Genomic DNA, 21161 nt, shown 5'->3' on the forward strand with positions numbered 1-21161 from the left:
GGTGTGTGGCTCAGGCATTTATTTGGAATCTAATATGCAGAAAAAGGGCTACACATTCATTCAGGAAATAATTCTTGAATGCATTGCAAAAGTTGTAAGAGACCTTTTCTTTTGGATACTTGAATATTAGACAGTCATTTCTAATTTTCCTAGGCCTGATCATGGCGTTGTGGTCGTGTAGGCGAAGGAAAGACCTGTCGATGACAGGCTGAAACTGTTGATGCCAGAGCATCCCGTCTCTGAGAGCTGCTCAGCCGGTTCCAGGGGAAAGAGGGCGTGTGAGCCTGTGCTCAGTGTGCGCACCCCCTGGCACGTGGGGGTGTTGTTGGAGGGAAAATTGTTCCGTCTTAAACCTTCTAGGTTCTTTGACCTAATAATTAAATTGACATAAGACAGATTAACAGGGGAAAAGAAATTTAATTTAATATGTACAAGAACTCCACAAAGACATGAGTGACTCAAAGGCAGTCAGGCAGTTGAGGCTTATATGCCATCCTGAGCTGAGGAGAAAGGGGTCGGGTTCTGGAACTTCAAAGCGGGAGGAAGACAATTCACAGGAAGAGCAGTGATCAGGTGTTTGCCCTGCCATGCAGTTGCCGGCTCCCTATCTCACATTTGTTAGGCTGCTATGGGAGAGTATCAAGCTTTTCCTGAGTCTTTTGGGTGTTGTTAATTGCTTTCAGCTCAAAACGATCCACATGCCAGAATGCCATATTTTAGGGTGTTATTTCCACTTCCCCCCAACGTGCACTGTGCTTTTCCCTCCACTTTCCTGTGTTTGAAAATGTTTACAGTAAGAAGGTAGAAGAAGAATTATCTGGCTGGATTGTTGAATAATTTGAAGGGGGACTGAATGCCAGAAACCCAGGTTACTTCTCTGTTTTCCCAAGTCTTTTTCCTTAAATCCCACTTCCTGGAAGATTGTAAGTAAGGAGTCATTCAATGTTGACTCATTAAATGATTAATTGCAGAAATCAGTGATGGACAATTACTGCTGTCCCACTAAACACAATACCAATTTTTACTTTGTTGACTTTAGACCTCAGTAGTTTAAAAAACTCCCCTTCCAACCCAACTTCCCTTCTAGCTACTCCCTGCTCTCTCCTCCCTTTCCCTCCTCTCCTGAATTTCTCCATGCCATGTCCTAAAACCAGGGCATCTCCAGAGTCCTGCAAAGGAGGACGGAGGAAGCTGATGGGAAGGGTGTTCAAAGTGGCTCTCAGAGGTTGGTCAACGGAGAAATGTACAGGTGCCAAAGCCTCTTACCACACTTGTGCAGATTTTCTCTACATTGTAGGAAGCACCTGTTGAGAGACTCATTTCCCTCCAATTTATACTAGATTTCTGTTCCTTGCTTTCAGCAGAAAAACCAGTCACAAACTGTTGTGCTGAGCATTAGGGCTTTAAGGAGATTTCAGAGAGAAAGTTCTGGAACCAGTGACTTAGCTCCCCTCACTAGCTCAGTTCTTCATCTGTTCATAGGGGTGTTGAGAGAGTCAGTGAGAGCAGTGCTCAGCAGAAGTATAAGATTTGCTTCTCTGATGTTGGAAGGGAGAAGGTTGGGACAAGTAGGCAGTAGTGGAGGGAGAGGTGACAGGAAGGAGTCCTGAGCACAGGATGCCCTAACTCAGTGGTTGGCAAACTCATTAGTCAACAGAGCCAAATATCAACAGTACAACGATTGAAATTTCCTTTGAGAGCCAAATTTTTTAAACGTAAACTATATAGGTAGGTACATTGTTATTAACTTAATTAGGGTACTCCTAAGGCTTAGGAAGAGCCACACTCAAGGGGCCAAAGAGCCGCATGTGGCTCGCGAGCCGCAGTTTGCCGACAATGGCCTAACTGAACTGCTCTCAGAGGTAAGGGTGAGACCTGACCCTCTGTCTGCTGTGCCTTCTCAGTCAGGTGTGAGGCTTTTGACTCTCTAGGTCAGTGGTTCTCAACCTTCCTAATGCCGAGACCCAATAATACAGTTCCTCATGTTGTAGTGACCCCCAACCATAAAATTATTTTCGTTGCTACTTCATCACTGTAATTTTGCTACTGTTATAAATCGTAATGTAAATATCTGATATGCAGGATGTATTTTCATTGTTACAGATTGAACATAATTAAAGCATAGTGATTAATCACAAAAACAATATGTAATTATATATGTGTTTTCTGATGGTCTTAGGCGACCCATGTGAAAGGGTCCTTTGACCCCCAAAGGGGTCGCGACCCACAGGTTTAGAACCGCTGCTCTAGATGTATGGACTTGTAAATAATAATGTTCCTTTCTTCCTCATTTGCAAGACGTAAAAAAGTCTTGCCCTGGCCGGTTTGGCTCAGTGGATAGAGCGTCGGCCTGCGGACTGAAGGGTCCCGGGTTCGGTTCCGGTCGGGGGCATGTACCTTGGTTGCGGGCGCATCCCCGGGGGGTGGTGTGCAGGAGGCAGCTGATCGATGTTTCTCTCTCATCGATGTTTCTGGCTCTCTGTCCCTCTCCCTTCCTCTCTGTAAAAAATCAATGAAATATATTTAAAAAAAAAAAAAAGTCTTATCAAGATTTCTGCCTTTACTAATTTCCAGTTTTTTCCATGGCAATTTACACATATTTAAATTATGAAAATACCAGAAAATGATCGGAGCACTTCCTCAGAGCACTGTTGCAGGGTGCACCGCCTGGGTGGGAAAGGTAATTTTCTCACAGTTCAGAGTGGTTCAGAATGCACTATTTAATAATGAGCATTTATCTCATAATATTTCTTCCCCCTTTACACCTGAGGTAGCTATTGTATCCCCTCCAAATTGAGGGTGTGGGGAGGTGCTTTTATTATTCATTCATTCATTTAATCTTATTGTTGAGAGTATTACAGATGTCCACCCTATTGCCCCGCATTGTCCCCCTCCACCTGGCTCCTGCCTCACCCTGGTCCTTGACCACCCTATTGTCTGTGTTCATTAGGTATGCATATCTAATCTAATAAAAGACAAAAAGGGTAATTAACCATACCTCCGCTATGCTTTTCATTGGCTAATCAGGGCGATATGCAAATTAACTGCCAAGAAAGATGGCGGTTAATTTGCATACATGCAATGATGGGAGGCAAAAGGGGAAAGACAGAAGAATGGTGATCGACAACCCAGGCAGCAGGCAAGAGCTGGGGGGCGGGCAAAGGCCAACTTTCCCCACCCCCCAGCGGGTGATCGCCATCAGAGGGCCAGGCAGCAACCCCAGACCCCCGGGGGCCAGGGTTGCCGGCTGGCCTGCGGCCCTGTGATCACCGTGGCGATCGGAGGGCGGGAGAGCCGGGGTGCAGGCCAGGCGGCACCCGGGCACCCCAGCACCTGACATGCAAAGGTCGGGGATGAAATGACTTTTCCCAACCACATCTGCAAATATCCTGGGGAAGGCATCACTGAAGAGTTCACAACTCTCTTACTTGGCAAGGAAGAAAAAGTTGGCAATGGAAACAATCCCTTACATCAAAGTTAAGGTCCCTCTGGGTAAAAAAGAATATTTCCAACGTAAAGGAGGGAGCAGGCAAAAATAAAAGGTTCTCATGACTTCCACTGAAGATTGAGCATATGACAGAGTCAAAACGAACATACAAATTAAAACAGACAGTGGACATTCAAATGACCTGAATCAACTGTCACTGTTTGTCCCAATAGCAGCAATGCTTATGTGATAGTATAGTTTAACGGACATACAAAACAAGTCACATGATAAGAGAGGTTCGGCTTCTAAAGTAAATTGAATATGTTCTTTTAAAATTCTAATGTCCTTCCCTCTGACTATAATTCTTAATTTTCCAATCAGAAAATTACCCCAGGTGATCCAGTAACCTAACTTATTTAAAAAAACAAACATCCCAACCATTTTAAAAATATTTAAATTGATATTTTAGGGTTAAAATTATAGAAGATATTTAGATCCAAATATATTTTCTGAATAGAAAATATTTGTTTTTGATTTAAAAAAATAAACAAAAAAATATATAAGTGATACATTTTCCCAAGGAACTCTGAATGAGTACCTTTCCCTCTAACTTTCTTCAAATTGAGAGAATCTATGGAGTTCCCTATACTGCACAAGTTTTAATGAAAGAAAATAAGACTTTCTAAGAGCATCAAATACATGTTTTTTTATTTACCAACATATACACTCTTCTCCCTCCCCCCCCCCTCTCTAAAATATATTCTTACTGAATCAGAGAGGAAGGGAGAGGGAGAGAGATAGAAACATCAATGATGAGAGAGAATCATTGATCGGCTGCCTCCTATACACCCCGTACTGGGGATCAAGCCCACAACCCGGGCATGTGGCCTGACCTGGAATCAAACTGTGACTTCCTGGTTCATAGGTCGATGCTAAACCACTGAGTCACACCGGCCGGGCTCAATTCTTATTTATAAATTCATTCCAAGGACATATACAGCTTGAAAAGCTTTGGAAGCAGTTTCAAAAAAAACTAGCTTTTTAGTAACAAGAAAACAGTTATAGAAGAAAGTTTAAATTAAAAGAAAAAAATTGTTTTAATTTATTCAAGAGTGGGAACATCCTCCATGAAAATGTGTACCTTGACTGTGGATGGCTGGGTGGCCTTATCACACCTTAGGAATTCAAATGCTTTTTACAATGACAAGAAAGAGAGTTTCATCTCATTTCTCTCCCAGGGTAGATGTCTGTCAACAGAAGGTGGACATCAATAAAAGGAGGGGCTTGCACAATCAATCCAGAAAGTCAGCAATCTATGAATAATCCAGAACCGAGTATTTATCTCCTCTGCCACACACCCTCCCTCCCAGCCAGTGAGCAAGATAATTACCCTCAAGTCAAGCTAAGTGCCCCCCAGTCACGGTGGCCAATGCTGACATACAAAGCATACAAATAATTCTCACTCTGGCATAAAAGTGACAACTTTCTTGGAAGAAAAGCAGATACTGTAAATTTCTCGAAGTCTTCCTGAAACATTTTTTAAAGTAATTTTTACTTCTTTAGAAAAAAATGCATACATAGCAAACCATCTGTAATAAAAGGCCCATTCTATAAAATTTTACCTGGTCCTACTCATATCTGCAATCATAATCATATTTATAGACAAATATATCTATACTAATAAAAGAGTAATATGCTAATTAGACTGGGAGACCTTCCAGATGTTCTTCTGGAGAAAGCCATGGTAGTGGGGCCGAGGTAGAGGTGGTTACAGACCAAGAGGGGAGGGCAGTTGTGGGTGATCAGGCTGGTGGGGGGTGGGGCCGTTGGGGTAAGCAGACCAGCAGGGGGGTGCAGTTAGGGGAAAGCAGGCCATCAGTGGGGGTCAGTTGGAGGTGATCAGGACAGCGGGGGCGGGGGGGACAGTTTGGAGTGAGCAGGCCAGCAGGGGGACAGTTGGGGATGAGCAGGCCAGTGGGGATGTAAGGTAGGGGCGAGCAGGCCAGCAGGGGGGCAGTTTGGGGTGATCTTTTCATATCAAAATTTGGGGCAAACCAGGCCGACAGCGGGGGGGGGGGGGGCAGTTGGGGGCGAGCAGGCTATCCAGGCAGAGTGGTTAGAGGCAAGCAGGCAGGCAGGCAGGCAGGTGAGCGGTTAGGAGCCAGCAGTCCCGGATTATGAGAGGGATGTCCGACTGCTGGTTTAGGCCCGATCCCTGTAAACTGGCAGGACATTTTTCGAGGGGTCCCAAATTGGAGAGGGTGCAAGCCAGGCTGAGGAACACACCCTCCCCTGTGCATGAATTTCGTGCACCGGGCCACTAGTCTATAATAATAAAAGCATAATATGCTAATTAGACCAGACAACCTTCAGGATGAAGCTGGGGCTGCGAGGGAAGCCCATGTCCCGGGTTCCAGAGGGAAGCCAGTGCCGGCAGCTAGGGGAAGGAAGGCCTACTCTTGCACGAATTTCGTACATTGGGCCTCTAGTATGCATATAAATCCTTGGTTAATCTCTTCCCACCTCCACCCCCACCCCTTCTCAGTCTGTTCCATGTTTCCATGCCTTTTATTCTTCTATTTTATTCATCAGTTTATTTTGTTCATTTCTTGTTTGTTTATTTTGATTTTTAGATTAAATTGTTGATAGATATGTATTTATTGCCATTTCATTGTTCATGTTTTATCTTGGTTTTCTTTTTCTTTCTCTTTTTAAAGAATACCCTTTAACATTGCATGTAATACTGGTTTCATAGTGATGAACTCCTTTAGCTTTTGCCTGTCTGTAAAGCTCTTTATCTGACCTTCTGTTTTAAATGATAGCTTTGCTGAGTAATCTTAGTTGTAGGTCCTTTCTATTCATCACTTTGAGTATTTCTTGCCACTCCCTTCTGGCCTGCAAAGTTTCTGTTGAGAAATCAGCTGACAGTCACATGGGCTCTTCCTTGTAGGTAACTAGCTGCATTTCTCTTGCTGCTTTTAAGATTGTCTTTTTGTCTTTAACTCTTGGCATTTTAATTATGCTGTGTCTTGGTGTGGGCCTCTTTGGGTTCCTCTTGTTTGAGACTCTTTGTGCTTCCTAAACCCAGATAGGGGGAGGTTTTCTGTCATTATTTTTTCAAATAGGTTTTCAATATCTTGCGCTCTCTTCTCCTTCTAGAACCCCTATAATGTGATTGTCCCAGAGGCTCCTTACACTATCTTCATATTTTTTTATTCTTTTTCTTTTTGCTTTTTTAATGGGGTGTTCTTTGCTTCCTCATATTCCAAATCGCTGATTTGATTCTCAGAATCCTCTACTCTATTATTGAGTTCCTGTATATTATATTTTACTTCAGTTAGTGTATGCTTAATTTCTGATTAGTCCTTTTTCATATCCTTGACATTTTCAGTAAGATCCTTGAAAGTCTCACTAAATCCCTTGACGTTCTCATCAAGTTCCTTGAAGCTCTCACTAAGATCCTTGAGCTTCCTTATAACAATTGTTTTGTACTCTGTATCTGATAGTTTGCTTGCTTCCATTTCATTTTGATCTTTTTCTGGAGATTTCTTCTGTTCTTTCATTTGGGAGATGTTTCTTTGTCTCTGCATTTTGGCTGCTTCCCTGTGTTTGTTTCTATGTATTAGGTAGAGCTGCTGTGTCTCCTGAAATTGGTAGAGGGGCCTGTGTAGTAGGTGTCCTATAGAGCCCAGTGGCTCAGCCTCCCCAGTCACCTGAGCTGGGCACTCTAGGTGCACCCTTGTGTGGGCTGTGTGCACAGTCTTGTAGTTGAGCCTTGATTGCTATTGGCGTCATTGGGAGGAATTGACCTCCAGGCTAATTGGCTGTGAGTCCCAGCTGGGACTACAGTGAAAGAGCAGCTGTGCAGGAGACACCCCTGTGGAGCAGGACTGCTTCAGTAGGGCTTTGGTACTCACTGAGTCTGCCCCTTGAGTGTATCACTCGTGGATGTGTAGGGTTGTAATCTGCTATGGTCTGAAGCTGTCCACTGAGTTCACTGGTTCTGGGGCCTCCCAGGAGGTGCCAAGTCAGCCACTGCCTGTGACCACCTAGCAGGAGGTAGAGAGGGATCTACAGATGGCTGCTATTTGCTATTTGTATTGGGCTTGAAGGTACCCAAGTACAGCCCAGCAAGGCAGGCTGGGTCTTGGTCCCTTTATTGATAGGTTTGGGGCACGCTGACACCAGCTGCAGCTTTTTAAAGAGATTTTTGCAAAGTCTGAAGCCTGAGCCAGGACAGGCCATTCATATGGAGAAGCTGCTGCAAACAGCTTGGGTGGGGCTGCAAATTGGATGGGGCGGGGTCTCAGAATCACCAGGGCAGAGCAAAGAGATGCTCCAGGCTGATGGAGACTCAGATATGGCTGCCAGTCAGCTCTGTGACACAGGATGGTCTCAGCACAGGAACAATGATCCCTGTGAGCACTCCTGTCCTGTCTAGGAGAAAGCTGCCCCCAAGTTCCTGCCAGACAATCCAGTTCCTTCCCCCTATGTCCCTGGATCCCTCAAAGCTGCCACCCAGTGCTAGAGCTCAGAGGAAGTGGGACCATGTAAGTCTATGCACCAGCTGTTTAAGAGGAACTACTGGGTCTCCAATAGCATTACTGTCACTTAGCCACAACCCCTGCTGGTTTTTACAGCCCAAAGTTAAGGGGACTTCTCTTCCTAGCACTGGAACTCTAGGCAGGGGGTCTGATGTAGGGCTGGGACCCCTTGCTACTCAAGGGCGGCCTCCACAGAGATCTCCCTACCAATTAAAAAAGTGGCACAAGTGGGTATCAGACCAGCCCATTCCGTGCCTCCCCCCTCCTACCAGCCTCAGTGTCCTTTCTTCTTTACTTCTCTAGTTGTAGGGCTTCCATTCAATCTGATTTCAGGTGGTTCTGAATGATGGTCAGCCTGTACTAGAGGCCCGATGCACAAAATTTAAGCAAGGGGCTCAGCTTTTGCAGCCCCGTCTGCCTCAAAGCCCCACAGCCCCACCCCCCACCCACTGGTCATTCCAGAAGGTGGTTCCAATGTCCAGTCTAATTAGCATATTAGCTCTTTATTATATAGGATTTTAGTTGCAATTTTGATGTGGTTGTGGGAGGCTGCAAATACCTGCTTTTACCTACACTAGCATCTTGGTTCCAGGTGGTGTTATTTGTATCTGTCTGTTTCTGTTTTGTATGTTCGTTTATATTGTTCTTTAGATTCCACATGTAAGTTAAATCATACGGTATTTGTCTTTCTTAGACTGACTTTTTTCACATAGCATAATGCCCTCTGGGTACATCTATGCTATCATAAATGGTAAGATTTTGTGTGTTTCTTTTCTTTTTTATGGCTGAGTAATGTTTCGTTGCATATATGAACCACAACTTTTTTATCCACTCGTCAATTGATAGGCATTTGGGTTGCTTCCACATCTTGGCTATTGTAAGGGTTGTTGTTACACTTCCTGTTGTCCCAGAGGTCCCTTAAACTATTTTTACTTTAAAATTTTTTTTTTCTTGTTGCTGCTATGATTGGGTGTTTTCTGCCACCATGTCTTCAAACCGCTTATTTGTTCACCCGCTTCATCTAAAGGCCCACAGGCACCTCTCCCCTGGGTCAAGCACTTCTGCCCTCATAGCACCAGTCTGGGGGAGTGTACTAACCCAGTCCTCCAACTCTTGGTACCCACACCTGGCGGAGCTCATGACCTGCAGAAAGGTCTGTTGCAGCTTGGGCACAGTGCGTTCTGCCTTGTGAAACAAAGACATTCAGGCTAACACAGTAGTTGTTGGAGCCTAGGGCAGTCGGTGAATTATGTGACTCTGGAACGTGGGCCATGTTTCCACCCTGCCCACCACTGGTGCTGTCTATTGGCCAATAGGAGACCCACAAACCTATCCCTCCGATTCCCAGTGGCCCCACTGTGCTGACCTCACGTTGGCTGACTGTACCCAGTGGGACCTTTGGTGCGATTTTTGTTTCTTGAGGAGATTTTGGTGGAGACAGAGACACTCAGTTCTGTGGCTCCAGAACAGGGGTCATTTTCTCTCCCTGTGGCCCCTGGTGCCCACCCCCCTCAAGGAGACCCACTAGTCTCCTCATTCTGACTTGCGGTGACCCCGCCCTGCTGAGCTTGCATCCTGCAGAAAAGACTGCTGGCTGCAATCGCCCGGACCTGTGGTGTGCTTTTAATTTTTCTTGAGGATCTCTTGTTGGCAACTGAGACAGGCATTGGGTTGTGTGGCTCCAGGGCAGGGGGCATTCTCCCCCCCCCCCCCGCCCCACTGTACCCCACCGGTGCTATCCATCACCAGGAGACCCACTAGACCTGGCCTCCCAACCCCTGTGGCCTTGCCCTGCCAAGCTTATGTCCTTCAGAAAAGTCTGTTTCTTGCACCCAGCCTGGACCTGCAGTGAGCTCTTTTTTAAGGATCCTCTCCTTGGAGACTCATGCAGTGACTGAGTGCTGTGGTTCTGGAGTAGGGACCACTTTCCCCCACTGAGTGCCTGTCCCATACCACCCGCAAACAGGAGATCCACTAGCCCTGTTCTGTCCCCGGTTGCCATGCCCTATTGAGCTCACACCTTGTAGGCTACCGCCAGCCTGGGCCCACACTACAGGCTTTATTCAAGCAACTCTGGAGGAAGTCCAGGCATCCTCAGGGTGGTGGAGCAGCTGCCACATGGAGGCTGATCTCTGAGTACCTTGGGCCTTTTATTGATCTGCCCCAGGCTTGGAGTTTCTCAAGCTGACCTTTGTACACAGCTTGTCTGTTCCTACACACACCCAGACCCAGTGGAGGCAGTCACTAACTGTGGATTACATGGTAGCTCCACACAGGGTAGTCCAAAGCCAGTTACAGGCAGCCTCTGACATTCACCTGCACCAGAGTTCCTCCCAAAATGGACCCAGAACCAGCACAACCAGAGGTGGGCTTCAGACCAAACCAGAGCACGACCAACCAACCACACAAGTGGCACATTCACAGGGAAATCTCAGCAGTCGCCATTTTCTGCTGAGGCCAACTCTGATTCGAGGGGGAGGTCCCACACAGTGACTCATACACTGTGGTCAGGGTTGATCCTTATAGTCAGCTTGCCTGAGCGTTAGTCCACTCACAGATGGGCTGACAGCAGTCATGACGCCACTACAAGAGGGCTTACATAACCCACCCAAGAGACATTTCTGGAACACCTAGCTGAAGTGATCAGGAAGATAGCACTACTGAGCCCCACAAGACACCAGCTACATAAGACCAGCATACCAACATTGGGAGACATAGCAGATATACCTCATACACAGAAGCAAATACAAAAAGGCAGGCAAAATAGAGAGACAAAGAACCATGCCCCAAATGAAAGAAGAGGAGAAATCCCCAGAAAAAAAGAACTAAATAAAATGGAGGCAAGCAGTCTACCACAGATTCAAAACAATGGTTATATGTATACAATGGTTATAAGGAATTTAGGGGAACAATGGATGAACTCAATGAGAAGAATACAATATTTGAAATGAAGAATACACTAGAAGAAATCAATAACAGAATAGATGAAGCAGAGGATCGAATCAGCAATTTAAAGGAAAAGATAACAGGAAACACCCAAGCAGAACAACAAAAGGAAAAAAAAGTTTTTTAAATGAGGAAAGTCTAAGAAATGTTTTGGACAACATCAAGCTTAACAACAGTCACATTATAGGGGTACCAAAAGGAGAAGAGACAGCAAGGGATTTGAAAAAATGAAGAAATAATCACTAAAAACTTGTGCCTAGTCTGTTCAGGTAACATACAGAATCCCAATCAAGATGAACTCAGAGGCCCACACCCAGACACATCATAATCTAAATAGCTAAGGTTAAAGACAAAGATCGTCTTAAGAGAAGCAAGAGAAAGACAGTTACTTCCCATAAAACTGTCAGCATATTTCTCAACAGAAACATCTCGGGCCAGAAGGGATTTGCAGGAAATACTCAAAGTGATAAAAAGAAAGGATCTACAATTAAGACTACTCTACCTAGCAGGGCTATCAGTTAAAATTAAAGGTAAATTAAGGACCTTCCCAGATGACAAAAAACTATAATATCTGGAAATCAGTTAATGTGACATGCCATATAAACTAAATGAAGGAGGGGGGATCAAATGATCATATTAATAGATGTAGGGAAAGTATTTGACAAAATTCAGAGCCCATTTAACCTAAAAACTCTCAGTAACCTGAAAGTGGAGGAAACATACCTCAACATAAAGCCATATGTGACAAATCCACAGCCAACATTATACTCAATGATAAAAACTAAATGTATTTCCCTTAAGATCAGGAACCAGGGACGTGCACTCCCAACCACTCTTATTCAATACTAGTGACCCGGTGCACGGATTCGTGTACATTGAAAGGAAATTAATTAGAAGGTGACTGGCAGGGCAGGACTGGGCGAGATGGACCAGACACGCCTTGGAGCCAACCTCCCGTGATCCCTCCACAGCCGGCTGCACTTGGGGTGGCACCGTGGCTCAAAGGGCGTCTGCAGAGTGAGCAGGATCCCTCCGGCTCTCCGACATCCCCCGAGGGGTCCTGGAGTGTGAGAGGGCACTCTGTAAAGTTGCTGTCGTACAGGGTGTGGAACGCAAATGTAAGTGTGCAGTAAACCAGATTCAGGTCCCACAGTGCCCCAGCAACAACATAACCCATGGCCAAAGGTGGAATCGCGCAGCCTCGCAAGGGATCGGGCTCCCTCCTCTTTGGTTTCAGCATGTGTCACCCGAGAACCACCGCTACCAAGTCACTGCAGCTCGGCCAGCTCCTGCATTGAGTGTCTGCCCCCTGTTGGTCAGTGTGCATCATAGCGACTGGTCGGGTGGGTGGAGGGACACTTAGCATATTAGCCTTTTATATATAGACCAGAGGCCCGATGCACAAAATTCCTGCAAGAGTAGGCCTTCCTTCCCCTGGCTGCCCGCACTGGCTTCCCTCTGGCATCCGGGACCTGGGCTGGCTTCCCTTTGGCCCCAGCTTTGTCCAGGATGATGTCCAGAAGGATGTCCAGTCTAATTAGCGTATTACCCTTTTATTATTATAGATAGTACTGGGAAGTCCTAGCCACAGCAGTGAGATAAGGGGGGAGGAAATGCATCCAAGTTGGCAAGAAAAAAGTAAAACTGTCATTTGCAGATGCCATGATGCTGTATATGGAGAACCCTAATGATTCCACTGAACTGATAAATAAATTTAGTAAAAGTAGTAGGATGCAAAATCAATATCCATAAATTGGTTGTATTTTTATACACCAACAAAGAAAGGAAAACAATCCCATTTACAATTGCATAAAAAAATAAAGTTCCTAGGAATAAATTTAACCAAGGAGATAAAAGACCTGTATTTGTAAGATTATAAGATACTGAAAAAAGGAAATTGAGTAAGATACAAATAAAGCATATACCATGCTGCGGTTAGGAAGAATTAACATAATTAAAATGTCCATAACACCCAAAGCAATCTATAGATTCAAAACAGCTATCAAAATACCAACGGCATACATTACACAACCAGAACAAATAATCCAGAAATTTATCTGGAACCACAAAAGAGCCCAAATAACAATCTTGAGAAAGAGGAACAAAGCTGGAGGAATCACAATACCAGAGAAAACCAAAGCAGCAGGCACTAGCATAAAAACAGATACATGGCTCAATGAAACAGATTAGAGAGCCCAGAAATAAACCCATGTCTTTATGGTCAATTAATGGTCGACAAAGGAGACAAGAACATACAATGGGGTAAAGAATTAGTCAATAAATGGTGTTGGGAAAATTGGACAGATAATGTGCAAAAAAATGAAACTAGACCACCTTACACCATATATAAGAATAAACTCAAAATGGATTAAAGAGTTAAATATAAGACTTGAAACAATAAAACTCCTAGAAGAAAACATAGGCAGTAAAATGTTGGATATTTCTGTTAACAGTATTTTTCCTGACACCTTTATGGGCAAGGAAAACAAAAGAAAAAATAAACAGTTGGGACTGTGTCAAACGTTCTCCTTTCTCCAAACCAATCATCTACTCACTGACAGGGCCTCTGCACAATGACTTTCAAGAGAGTAGAGGGTCCTTCATAGTCACTGCTGGGTGCAGCCTCTAGACCAGCGGTTCTCAACCTGTGGGTCTTGACCGCTTTGGTGGTCGAACGACCCTTTCACAGGGGTAGCCTAAGACCATCAAAAAACACATATATAATTACATACTGTTTTTGTGATTAATCACTATGCTTTAATTATGTTCAATTTGTAAACAATGAAAATACATCCTGCATATCAGATATTTACATTACGACTCATAACAGTAGCAACATTACAGTTATGAAGTAGCAACGAAAATGATTTTATGGTTGGGGGTCACCACAACATGAGGAACTGTATTAAAGGGTCGCGGCATTAGGAAGGTTGAGAACCACTGCTCTAGACCCTCCATTGCACCCACCCGCTGCAACGCAGACTCCCCAGCAGTCAGAGCCCAGGGCAAGCCTCTCAGGCTGGGCCGCCCACAGGAGGACGCTCCTTCACTGGGAGGGTGGGTCCCAGTCCCAGGCAGAGTTCCCCTCGTTCCCTCTGCCCAGTGCTATGCAAGCTCTTCCAGTCTCTGCTGCTGTGGGTTTGGGATCCCTGTGTGGGGTTGAGATTCCACACTCCTAAGGGGAGGGCTCTTTGCAGATTATGTCACTCAGCCTCTCAGCCATGCACCTGCTCCAGGGGGCTCCCCCTTTCCGTGACTCCCCTCCTCTTACCAGTCTCTATGTTGTTTCCTCAGTGATCCTTAGATACAGTATGTCCAATCAGCTATACTTCTCTTCATTTTTCAAATTTAATGCTCAGTATTTTAGCTGAAAATCTGGTCGAGCCCTATCCGGTTTGGCTCAGGGGCTAGACGCAGGGGTCCTCAAACTACGGCCCGCGGGCCACATGCGGCCCGCCGAAAACATTTATCCGGCCCGCCGGGTGTTTTTGCCGCCGCTGCCTGTTGCTGAGCAGCCGACTAGTTTTTTTTAAAACCATAGTCCGGCCTTCCAACGGTCTGAGGGACAGTGAACTGGCCCCCTGTTTAAAAAGTTTGAGGACCCCTGGGCTAGAGTGTCGGCCTGTGGACTGAAGGGTCATAGGTTCGATTCCAGTCAAGGGCACATGCCTGGATTGCGGCTCCATCCCCAGTAGGGGGCGTGCAGGAGGCAGCCAATCAGTGATTCTCTCTCATCATTAATGTTTCTCTCTCTCCCTCTCTTTCCTCTCTGAGATCAATAAAAAGATATTTAAAAAGTAGAAAATCTGGTTGCTGGCTGAAATAGGCCATCTTGCCTCCCCCGTAATGTGTTCTTCATTTCAGTTACTGTATTCTTTATTTCTGAGTGGTTCTTTTTTATGTTTTCTATCTTTTTATTTATTTTTGTTTCCTGCCTCTTTCTTGAAGTTCTCTCTAAATTCATTTCCTAAGTTCATTGAGCATCCTTATAACCCTTGTTTTGGATTTTGCATCTGATAGATTGCTTGTCTTCATGTTGCTTAGTTCTTTCTCTGGAGTTTTGTTCTTACATTTTGAAGCCTTGTTTCTGTTGTTTCCTCGTTTTGGTTCTTCGCTGTGTTTGTTTCTATGTATTCGGTAGAGCTGCTATATCTCCAGATCTTGGTAAGTGGCTTGTGTAGTAGGTGTCCTGTGGGACCCTGTAGCTCAGCCTCCCCAGTCACCTGAGCTGGGTGCTCCAGGTACCACCCTACCCTTTTGGGCTGTGTGCACCCTCCCATGGTTGTTGATCCTTGATTGCTGTTGGCAAGTCAGTGGGATGGATTTTACCCACCTGTGAGGACTGATCAGCTGTAAGGACTGGCCACAACCATCACAGAGGATGTGCTGGGTAGGGGCTGACCCAGTGGAGCAGGATTCACCTCAGTGGGGCTCTGGTGCCTGCTGAGCTCACCCCTGGAGTGTGTCGCTCATGGAGATTTTTGGGTTGTGCTTTAGTGTGATCTGAAGCTGTCCACCGGGTGAGCTAACTGTGGTGCCTCCTGGGAAGTGCAGGTCAGTGTCCACCGCTGCTTTCACCCTATCTGGCATGAGCTACAAAGTGTTTTCCAGATGGTTGCCACTTGTGCTGGGCTTGGAGGTGCCTGGGTGAGGCCCAGGTGTGAACTGAGTCACTGTCACTAGTGCCATGCCAGGGGTCGCTTAGCAGGAGGTGAAGAGCATGCTGAGGCCAGATGCTGGTGTTTGGGGCTTATGAACCTTGGAGAGAATTTAGGAGTCTGCAGCGTAAGCCTAGATAGGCCATTTGTATGGAAATAGCACTGGTAGTGGCTTGGGTTGTCCCACAAGTTGGGTGGGGCTGGGTCTCAGGGACTTGCCAGGGTGATGGATGATGGAGATCAGATATGGTGCCTGCCTGCATGAAGGGGGAGGGCTCAGCAAAGGAACACTGGTCTCTGCCAGCACTTTTGTCCTGATGGCGGCAATTTAGTTCCTCCCACGTGTTTCCAAGCTTTTCGGGCTTTTGCCCCAGTGCGCCAACGATAAGTCCATGCGTGGACCTTTGAAGAACGCCCAGTACTCCAGCAGCCTCTCTCACTTGGCCGCGCTCTCTGCTGGTTTTCCCAGCCAGCAGTTCTGGAGACTTCTCTTCCTGGCACTGGCACCCTGAGCTGGGCCTCCGCAGCTGAGACGTCAGTCCTGACTTCACTGCCACATTGGGTGTGGGACCAGCCCGTTCTCGGTCTCTGCCCCGCTGGTACCTGGGAGGTCCTTAATGACGATGCTTTGTAGTTGTAATTTTTGTTTGGTTGTGGGAGAGGACAAGGACAGCGTTTTCCTACTCTGCCATCTTGACTGGAAGCTCAAACAGTGCATATTTCTGAGAGAGAAAATCAAGTACAGTCCCTGAGTAGATTTTTATCATAAGCCAGTGGGCATTTTTTAAATACCCTTCTTCCCACAGCCCTATTTCTCAATTAAAGAAGACTAAAGCATGTGTGTTTTCTTTATAAGGAAGGTTTGCACAATTTTTATTTGTTTCCATCCTCACCAGAGGATATTTTTCCATTTATTTTAGAGAGAGGGAGAGATGGGGGAGAGGGGGAGTGAAAGAGAGAGATCAATGTGGGAGAGAATCATCCATCAGTTGCCTTCTGCATGCACCCCAACATGGATCAAACTCACAACCTTTCTTTGTATGGAATGATGCTCTGACCCACTGAACCACACTTGCCAGGGCCACAATTTTTTTTTTTTTTTTGCTCTTGTACTTTTACACAATATCTCCAATTAGTTAGTAGTGGATGAAAAAATTCTTAAAACAAAATGACTTGGATTCTCTTTGTTTCTTAAAATTTGTGTGCAACACATTCCTTTGTCTTGTTTAAAACCAAGGGAGGGTGGCTGTAGGTGTGTGTGCACCTGCTGCAGGTGAGACTCAGGGGGAGAGCGTGCTTTTTCCACAGGTCTCAGCCACCTTTGCAGCCAGTCTGGTCAGCAGCCCAGCCATTGGAGCATACCTCTCAGCCAGCTATGGAGACAACCTTGTTGTGCTGGTGGCCACGGTGGTGGCTCTTCTAGACATCTGCTTCATCTTATTGGCTGTTCCAGAATCCTTGCCAGAGAAAATGAGACCACTCTCCTGGGGAGCTCAGGTTTCTTGGAAACAAGCAGATCCTTTTGCGGTAAATAAAAATCTGAAAACATTATTTTTCTAAGTATCTTTCTAAGCCATGCAAATAAAAGAATATTTCTGCAACCTCAAGCATCCCCACAATTGTTAATCCATTTCTGTCTCCAGTAATAGAAACAAATTAATTGCAAGGAAGGGACTGAGGTAGAGTGTGCACCAAGGAATATATAGAGTTGATATTTCTTAAGTCATGCATGCGGTTATCACAACAAAAGAGAGAAAAAATGTCCAGTTAATTCCTGATGAGGGAAAGAATTTTTTTTTGGTTTTGCATGGTGGTTTATATTTTTTAACAAAGAAATGAAGGTTGCCATTTAAAGTAGATGTTTTCAATTGCTAAATTAAAAAAGGATAAAAATATCAGATCTGACTAAAGTAGTTATTTTCTAAGTTATTGAAATACTTCCATTTAGACCAGAGGCTTTGAACTTGTATTTTATAGATTGGATTCTTCATTTTCTCTCTTTTTAAAAAAAATTATTTATTTATTTATTTATTTATTTATTTATTTATTTATTTATTGCATTGGGGAATCCCATTAACAACTCAAAAAAGTCCTCAGAAGAAGAACCTTAGTTCCCCCTCTTTTTTTTTTTAATATATTTCTTTATTGATTTCAGAGAGGAAGGGAGAAGGAGAGAGAGATAGAAACATCAATGATGAGAGAGAATCATTGATCAGCTGCCTCCTGCACACCCCCCACTAGGGATCAAGCCCGCAACCCAGGCATGTGCCCTTGGCCAGAATCGAACCTGGGACCCTTCAGTCCACAGGCTGACGCTCTATCCACTGAGCTAAGCCAGCCAGGGCATTAGTTCCCCCTCTTGATTTGAAACTGTCCTTGAAGAAAATAGGTGCAGAAAAAAATTAACCAAAGATTTGATATTTGTTTTTTATCCTCCAAGTCTACCCTTTAGGAAAATACATGTAATAAGAAAACTAACTCACGAGAAATTCTTTTCCAAAAAGCTCCTTGGGGCATGGCCTGGGGACCTGCCTGTTCTGTGTGTTCCCATCCATTTGTGCCACGTAGAGAAAGGAGGAGACCAGGCACACCCGGGTGCAGGCAGGCCTCCCACCTACCTTGTTGACCAATTTACAGGCAAATTGAACATTTTAAAGAATAGAGTGAATTTATATGTAATGAAACGCCTATACTGTTTATGGCTTTAAAGAAGTTATATTATGAATGAAAAAGAGAGATAAGATTTTTCTTAAAAGGTTCTGGAGAAGCATGTTTACAGGGTGTTTATAGGGTGTTCAGGGTCTGTTTCAGGATGCGAACCAATGTTGTTAAGTAAACAGGAGCAAACGTGTGTATCTGCATTTACGCTGTAATATTTGAAGCACATATCTCAGAAATGAGGACTTATAACCTCCATAGAGAGATGGTGATAGATTTAATGTGAAGGTTCACTTCCTTTTGTAGTCCAATCAGCAGTTGTTACTCTACCTCAATAGATGGAAACAATGAAGCCAGTATGGCAGAATATCTGACATTAGCTTCTATTTGCTGCTTTTTATTTTTCAATTACAGTTGTCATATAATCTTACATTAGTTTCCGGTGTGCACCCAGTGATTAGACATGATAGAACTTACTAAGTGATCGTCCGATAAATTTCGGACCCATCTGACTATTTCTCCTTTTATCTTTCTGCTTTTTCTTAGCCACTGAAGAAAGTTGGAAAAGATCCTACCGTGTTACTGATCTGCATCACTGTGTTTCTTTCTTACCTTCCTGAAGCTGGACAGTACTCAAGTTTTTTTCTCTACCTCAGACAGGTGGGTAGTGGGTGCCTAGTAGCTTTCGAACATAAGGAAAAAGCAAGGATTGGCGTCTGTCTAAAGGTATTTTGGGGAAAACAGTGACGAGAAAAAAAACGTGTCAACTTGCTTCAAGTTATAAATGTAGGTGCTGACATGTAATGAGTAGGCAGGAAACCTTTAATACAGTGGTGTTTGAAATGTAGTGAAATGTTTACTGTGGAAAAAATTTCCTTGAGAACTATAGAGAAATAGAATTAGCAGAAGCAATTCATCATAATGTTTTAAAACTTTAACACCCATTAAATTTTGCAAAGGGAACGTTGACTTCAGAAGCGCCCTGCTATGGACCCGCGGTGGCTCTCAGTAACGACAGTAATACTGTTTCTCCTGATTTTCTTTCCTCTTTAAAAATGTATACACTACTTTGTCCCCACAAAGTTCCTTTTTCGAGTTGTGGCTTCAGGTCTCTGGGATCATTGGGACCTGAGCTGCCCTCCATTACAGTCCTGCCCTGCAGGGCCTTGCACTGACCTCACTGCGAGTCCTAGTGGTTCACTCAGCCTGGGCAGCAGGCCTTCTGGGGAGAGTCCTCTATATTGGTGACGTTTTTAAATGAAATTTGTTAAGTTTGCCATTGCACATTGTTGGGGGGGGAGGGAGGTGGCGAGGGATGAGAGGAAGCGTGGGCTTTTTAATCTACGGGCAGATACATGCCTTGCTAGGTCTTGATTGGTCCTTTCAAAGAAATCTGTGTTGCTCTAGCTCAGTGGTCAGCAAACTGCGGCTCGCGAGCCACATGCGGCTCTTTGGCCCCTTGAGTGTGGCTCTTCCACAAAATACCGACTTCTGTGCATGGGCCACGAAGTTTCAATTGCACTGTACGTGCGCACCCACACGCGGTATTTTGTGGAAGAGCCACGCTCAAGGGGCCAAAGAGCCACATGTGGCTCGCGAGCCGCAGTTTGCCGACCACGACCCTAGCTGGTTTGGCTCAGTGGATAGAGCATCAGCATGTGGACCAGTCAAGGGCGCATGCCTGGAGTTGTGGGCTCGATCCCCAGTGGAGGGCGTGCAGGAGGCAGCAAATCTATGATTCTCTCTCATCATTGATGTTTCTATCTCTCCCTCTCCCTTCCTCTCTAAAATCAATAAAGATATATTTTTTAAAAAGAATTCTGCTTTAATAACATTCTTGGGGTTGTTAGAGCCTTGTCTTGGTTGGTTATCTGCAGGTTGCCTGTCTTAGCAGTTCACCCATTTTGAAGCTCAGGTCTCTGTGCGCCTCCTCCTTTCCCCACCCAGTTGGGTGCCTTAGTAACCACCCAGCTGGTTCCGGTGCCACTTCCTCCCCACCCCAGGCCCCAATTCCTGACTAGCTTCCTTCTGTCTTCTCAATACCATTCGTAGGACATGCTCAGAATAAACAGTCCATACAGACAAGAGCAGATGACTGACTGGGTGGAGGGGAGGCTAGAAGGGTAGGATGTTTCTTTGAGGAGTGATGAGACCCTCTACCATTGATTGTGGTGATCACTGTCCAACGCTGAATATACAAAGCCATTGAATGTGCACTTCTAATGGGTGAGTCCTGTGGCATTTATATTCTATCTCAATAAAATGTTTAAAAATATACTTATTTACAAATGGTAGGCAGGGAAATAATCCTTAAAGCCACATTTTTTGTTTCTAATTTTTAATTGCATTTGATTAGCAGCTAAGAATGTTGTTAATGTCATCAACACTGATTTAGAAGCAGGATCTATCTCTAGTTCGTTTTTAGCTATAGTTGTGTGACATGAAATGAGAAGAATGTATAATGTACACAATAATTATTTTTCCTTTTTGTCTCATGCATTCTGTTTTGTCTGCTTAGAATTGCTTCTTTGCTCTTTAAAGTAATTTTGTTCAACCGTGAAGGAACTAATTTTGTTCTTTCCATGAGCTCATTAGCTGCACACTTCAGTGCCTACCTTGGAGATTACACTGTGTCTGAGTTATTAGTCTCTAATGAAATAGCACTAGTGACAGTCCCTACTTTATCTAAGGACCTTTGTTTTGACTCTCTTAATCCTCTTAAGTTACACAGGGGTTGGCAAAAGTAGGTTTACAGTTGTACAAATAAATAATACAATAATAAATAAATAATACGATAGTAAACTCTGTTTTTGCACTCACAACTGTAAGCCTATTGTTGCCTACCACTGTATGTACTTGTCAAGTAATTTGTGTGGTTATATTTTAAGTCTTAACAAATGTACATACAATTGTTTTATATAATCAATG

General features: G+C 44.6%; 1 protein-coding gene across 3 annotated transcripts in view; it reads left to right on the forward strand.

Moving 5' to 3' along the window:
• The window catches only part of LOC102433518 (hippocampus abundant transcript-like protein 1), a 102270-nt gene that overhangs the window by 62427 nt on the left and 18682 nt on the right, over nucleotides 1-21161 (forward strand). For 2 of the 3 annotated variants that reach the window (XM_014467577.2, XM_023743624.1), the window contains exons 6-7: nucleotides 16884-17102; nucleotides 18780-18893. In XM_014467577.2, the coding sequence (XP_014323063.1) occupies nucleotides 16884-17102; nucleotides 18780-18893 (333 nt within the window). The remainder of the gene's footprint in view (nucleotides 1-16883; nucleotides 17103-18779; nucleotides 18894-21161) is intronic. The other variant, XM_023743623.1, reaches the window with a different exon arrangement.

The sequence above is a fragment of the Myotis lucifugus genome, unplaced genomic scaffold, assembly GCF_000147115.1.
Source record: "Myotis lucifugus unplaced genomic scaffold, Myoluc2.0 scaffold_404, whole genome shotgun sequence".
In the NCBI taxonomy this organism is placed as follows: Eukaryota; Metazoa; Chordata; class Mammalia; order Chiroptera; family Vespertilionidae; genus Myotis; species Myotis lucifugus.